General features: G+C 38.2%; 2 protein-coding genes across 2 annotated transcripts; one reads left to right on the top strand and one right to left on the bottom strand.

The window, feature by feature from the left end:
• The first annotated feature begins 627 nt into the window (after positions 1-627).
• On the top strand, positions 628-1,084 carry LOC119998260 (polcalcin Syr v 3-like). Its single transcript, XM_038845543.1, has one exon. It carries the CDS (start codon positions 637-639, stop codon positions 886-888), a length of 252 nt encoding a protein of 83 aa, XP_038701471.1. The 5' UTR covers positions 628-636; the 3' UTR covers positions 889-1,084.
• Positions 1,085-1,402: 318 nt separating this feature from the next.
• Positions 1,403-4,592, bottom strand: LOC119998259 (U-box domain-containing protein 3-like). The gene is made up of 2 exons (XM_038845542.1): positions 4,238-4,592; positions 1,403-2,546 (listed from the first exon to the last, which is right to left on the bottom strand). Exons 1-2 carry the CDS (start codon positions 4,546-4,548, stop codon positions 1,694-1,696), a joined length of 1,164 nt encoding a protein of 387 aa, XP_038701470.1. The 5' UTR covers positions 4,549-4,592; the 3' UTR covers positions 1,403-1,693.
• Between the last annotated feature and the right edge of the window lie 235 nt (positions 4,593-4,827).

The following is a 4,827-nucleotide window of genomic DNA, read 5'->3' as shown; positions in this document are numbered from 1 at the left end:
TGTGTGTGGTATCTCATAGAAATCTCGAGTTCGAGTCTCATTCCCTTCACTTGTATTAAAAAAAGTCATAAAAGTGTAAGATTACTGCCTAATAAAAAAAAGTAATAATAAGCCATTGAAATACTAATAAATAATAATGGGGACATTTTGAACAGGCCATTATAAATGTAGTGAAGTTATAACTCATGGAATATGATAACATTGTCAAATCAGCTAAGTTGGTTTTGCCTTTGAGCTATACAGCTATTTCCAAATGATTAGCATCGAATCTGGGCCCAACTAACTTGTCAAGTGGATTTGCTCGTACATAATACGGCCCGATCCGAGTTTGGATTTAGTGGATTATCCAAAAAAGACACGCTCCTCGAGTTATTGTTGGTTATAAAAAAAATAATAAGTGACATATTAGAGATCACAAGATTAGCCACCTCTCAAAAATGAAAAATATGCACTTTCCAATTTACCTTAAATCTATTTGGTAAAAAACAGCTTGATGATCCGGTCTTGAAGCATATTTGTTTCCTACTTTGAAGGATGACCTTACACTAATCACTATCAATCTCTTTAAGAACCAGTCCTCCACAAATCCAAACTGCAATCAGAAAGAAGAAATTCAAGCACCATAGATATATAAAAATGGCTGATGAACAGGCAAAGGCAGAGCGCGAGCGCATATTCAAGCGTTTTGACTTGAATGGCGATGGCAAGATCTCTGCAGCGGAGCTCGGAGACTGCTTGAAGACACTCGGCTCAGTCACGCCAGAGGAGATTAAACGAATGATGTCAGAGATTGATACCGATGGCGATGGTTACATTTCTTTTGAGGAGTTCACAGACTTCGCCAAGGCAAACAGTGGCCTCATGAAAGATGTTGCCAAGATATTCTGATATATCTTCTATCTATCTATGCTGCTGACCATGTGAGAGCCACATTTTGATAGCAATCCAACTGAAGATCATTTCTTTCTTTCTTAGTTAAAAGTGTTTCCTTTTTTATCTTTCAAAGTTATCTCATGTACCAAATATGCAACTCCATAAATTTAGAGTATCTATGAAACTCCTAGCATGGCCAAAGCTAAGTGACTCTTAATCTCAGCCCGCCCCTCCAAGGGTCTAGTGAATATTGTCCGCTTTGTATCAGTGCATACTAGAATTGTCGCTTCAAACCCTGATTCACACCCCACAGAGCCAGGAATACTTCTCAACAAATCACAATCAGTTCAAGAAAAACAGCAAATAACTAATGTGTTCGCATTACCTAAAACTAGAGCATGGGACATCCAAAAAAATAAGAGCTTATGCATCCAGCTTCAACTTAAAGGCCACATAATGCTTCAGAATTAGTCTACAACCCAATCAACTCTAAGAGAAACCATGGGAGAACCCCAAAAAAAGAGAGAGATAAGAAAAGGAAAGCTTCAATAATTATATAACATTTGATCCAAGAGTTTCTATACAGCCCAAATACATAACTACACTTTCAGCATCATACACTTCCAACATTATTAACATTCACCAGTCACCTGATGCCCCCTCATGATGGCCAGGACTGGCATTTTTCACTATTTTTTTCCTGTTCTGGACATTATTCACTGTATCTTTCTCTCTCTTTTGTTCGTTTTTACATTACTATATTTGAAAATTTTATCTCACAGGATTACAATAAGAAAACAAAGCAAATGAACCAAAAACATCATTTTGAAGAAACTTCAGAAGTACAGCTTGCAATAGGCAGATCACTTGGGGTGCATACCATAGCTCTTTGCTGTAAGTGTTTCAAGCTTTGTTCCATGCTAACTTGCACCATGTCAGCCAGCATCTTCCTTGCCTTACTGGATTGATCATCTCCATCTATCTGAGAGATAATTGTGCAAACAATATTCTCGAGTGTGTCAGGTTGAAGCTCCGATCTAGGATAGGGAGAGTCCCTCAGTAACCGCAACAGCATATGTGCTTTTGCCTGAGAATTGGGTGTTCCTTGAACAGTGAGCTCAAGAAGACCAGGAATTACACCTTCTTCGAGAATTGGCTCTCTATATTTACATCTGTCACTGTGACACATAGTTAGCAGTGCCCCAACTGCATGCTCCCGACTTTGGGGAGAGCCATTTTCCAGAACTTCAACAACTGCAAGCACTCCACCTTCTTCTGAAATCAATGCAGTTCTGCACTCATCAAAGCTCACTAGAGATTCTATAAGAGCACAGCATTTCACAGCTGTTTTTGAAGATTTCTTACATGTTTTGAGTAAGTTAACTAATGAAGAAATTGGCTTTGTTTCAAGAATCAATGAGAGACTATTTGGGTGTGTTGAGAGATTCGAAAGAGCCATAACAGCATCCACCTTAGCCTGTGCACTTCCATGTCTAAGGATTTCCGCAAGGAGAGGAATGGCACCAGAAGAACTTATTATTGGTTTGTTCAAGGTAGTTGCTGACAGTGTGAGCAAAGAGGCAGCTGCATACTCCTGCAGGTTTGAATTACTTGACTGAAGAAAGCTAATAATTGGTTCTAAGGCACCGGCTTCAATTATGTTAATCTTATTCCTGCAAATACAAATCAAAGAAAAATGATAAATTTGAAAATTTCATATATAAAGCTGCATAAACTTTTCAGCCTCTGCCTCAATTTAGGATCACATGAACAGCAAATCAAAAGGAGATGAAACTTGATATGGAGAGACAGTTAGAGAAGCAACTATTACAACCTAATAACCTATACTAGTAAAGCCACATAGAGCCTGGTTAGTCACCACCCTTAATGATGGTCAAGAAATGAGTCCCATATGTTGCTTTCCTAAATCATCTCCAATAAGATTTGCCAAGGAATAATGAAACCTAGAGGCACAGTATAACAATCAAAGGCCACTCATGGTACCCTAGTGAGCAAAAGCAAGGCTAGAGAAGGAAGAACAAGCAAGATAGTATGTATCTCCAAAATGTAAATTTCGGTTTATGTTGACAACATTTATTTAAGGTTTTGTATTCAATTATGTTTTAATGGATTACTGTATCTTACAGGGGAAAAAAAAGGGGAAAGAAAATAATAATATATTTATTACACGTGACAGGAAGAAAAAAAAAACAAACAAACAAAACAAAACATACAAAGATATTAGTCCAAGTTACAGAAGCATAGAGACACCATTGCATATGTAATTTGATCCAATTTGCTACCTCAATCAACCAAGCTAAACATATGTACATACATACAGTGTCACTTTAACAAAAAGTAGAAATATTTTATACCGGTTACAAGGTGTTGGGTTATTGGATCCCCAATATACAAGGGCAACCAGCCTTGTCCCTATTATGCCACATTTAGTCTCGCTAAAGCTAGTTTAATCAAACTCACAATGACTCCTCTAAATACAAGGAAAGACCCTCCCAGATGCTTGGGACTAGGACATGATTTTAGCGTCTTCAAACAAAGAGCATTTTTTTTTATGATGAACAAAGAGTATTAAGTACTGGTGGAGACAAAAATTCACCAAAATACAATTTTAAGAGGTAAAGACAGGGTCAACAAGTGTTGTATATACCAATAAAAAGAGAGGAGGTGAAGAAATAAAGTGTGTATGAAAAAAGAAAAAGAAAAAAGAAAAGAAAAGGAGAGAGTATGGTTCACTCCCCAAGTAAGGTATTGAACTCTCCATCACCAAACAAAAAATGAGAGGAGTAAAGAAAAGGGGACGAGTGAACCACACATCATGCACCGGACTTAACCAGAAAGCATCTACTTCTTTCCCAAAGCCTCACAAAGTCAGCACCCACAGGAAGCATTTGGAAATGGACCCCACTACTCTTTTTCTTTGACACAATCAAGAAATCGCAGAATATCTAACATCCCACGCCCATTTAAACATTTTCAGTAAAATCAAAAGAAAAGGTTTGCAGTTGAGAAATTTGAGAAAACCCTATCGAAGATTCCAAGGAATATCCTATATTAAGCGAAACCCAAAATAATAAAGTATAAAAAAATCCAAAGTTAAAAGCTTCAATTCCCAATAAATATATCAACAAAATATTAACCCAATAAAATAATCAACCACCATGATCTCTATTATGTATTATCTCAGAGTGCTCAATTTCAGGAGAAAAAAAACTAAGAAGAATTGAAACAACATGTTGTGAAAACTTCCTTTAACTGTGAAGAGAAGCACTTTATATTAACAGGGAACACAGGAAAAGAAACATCGCTAATTGTTCAAAAATTGGAATAAACCCGTCGCACATACCTCTCGTCTTTAACGGCAAGATTGAGCAGAGCGAGGAGGACGGACTCGTTACAATCGGACTCGTCAACTCGAAGCATGGAGACAAGCGGCTTCACAGCTTGCGCAAGCTGCCGCCGACACCTGTGAGAGGTCTTGGTGAGTTGTCGAATTTCACGAGCGGCTTGGAGCTTGGAATCTAGGTCGTCCGATTCGATAAGCTGGAGCGCTCGATTGACGGAAGCGGACGTGGAGCTGCCCTTTTCCGCTCCTCCTGCATCGGAATCAATGTCCCGGGGCGAGCATGGGCTTAGACTCTCTGCAGAATCCTCCATAGCAAGTCGACTAGTCCTTCGCAATGTGTCTTGAACAAAATATCTGAGTGAGAGATTTAAGACAGAGGGAGACGTAAGGTTGGCGAGGGACGGGGGACCACGGGGTGGAGTAACCAAGTCAAGGGGTGCGGCTGTAGTTGGTTATAAGTCAAGGAATCTTTTTTTTTTTTTTTATTTTGAAAATTTATATAATGATATCATTAAATTCATAAAAGCCATCAAAATAACATGGTTATCAATTGGTCCAATATCCATTTATTCCATATATACTTAGTTAGT

This window comes from Tripterygium wilfordii, chromosome 5 (assembly GCF_013401445.1).
Source record: "Tripterygium wilfordii isolate XIE 37 chromosome 5, ASM1340144v1, whole genome shotgun sequence".
Classification (NCBI taxonomy): Eukaryota; Viridiplantae; Streptophyta; class Magnoliopsida; order Celastrales; family Celastraceae; genus Tripterygium; species Tripterygium wilfordii.
The sequence above is the reverse complement of the archived record's forward strand: the minus strand, read 5'-3'. Positions and strand labels throughout refer to the sequence as shown.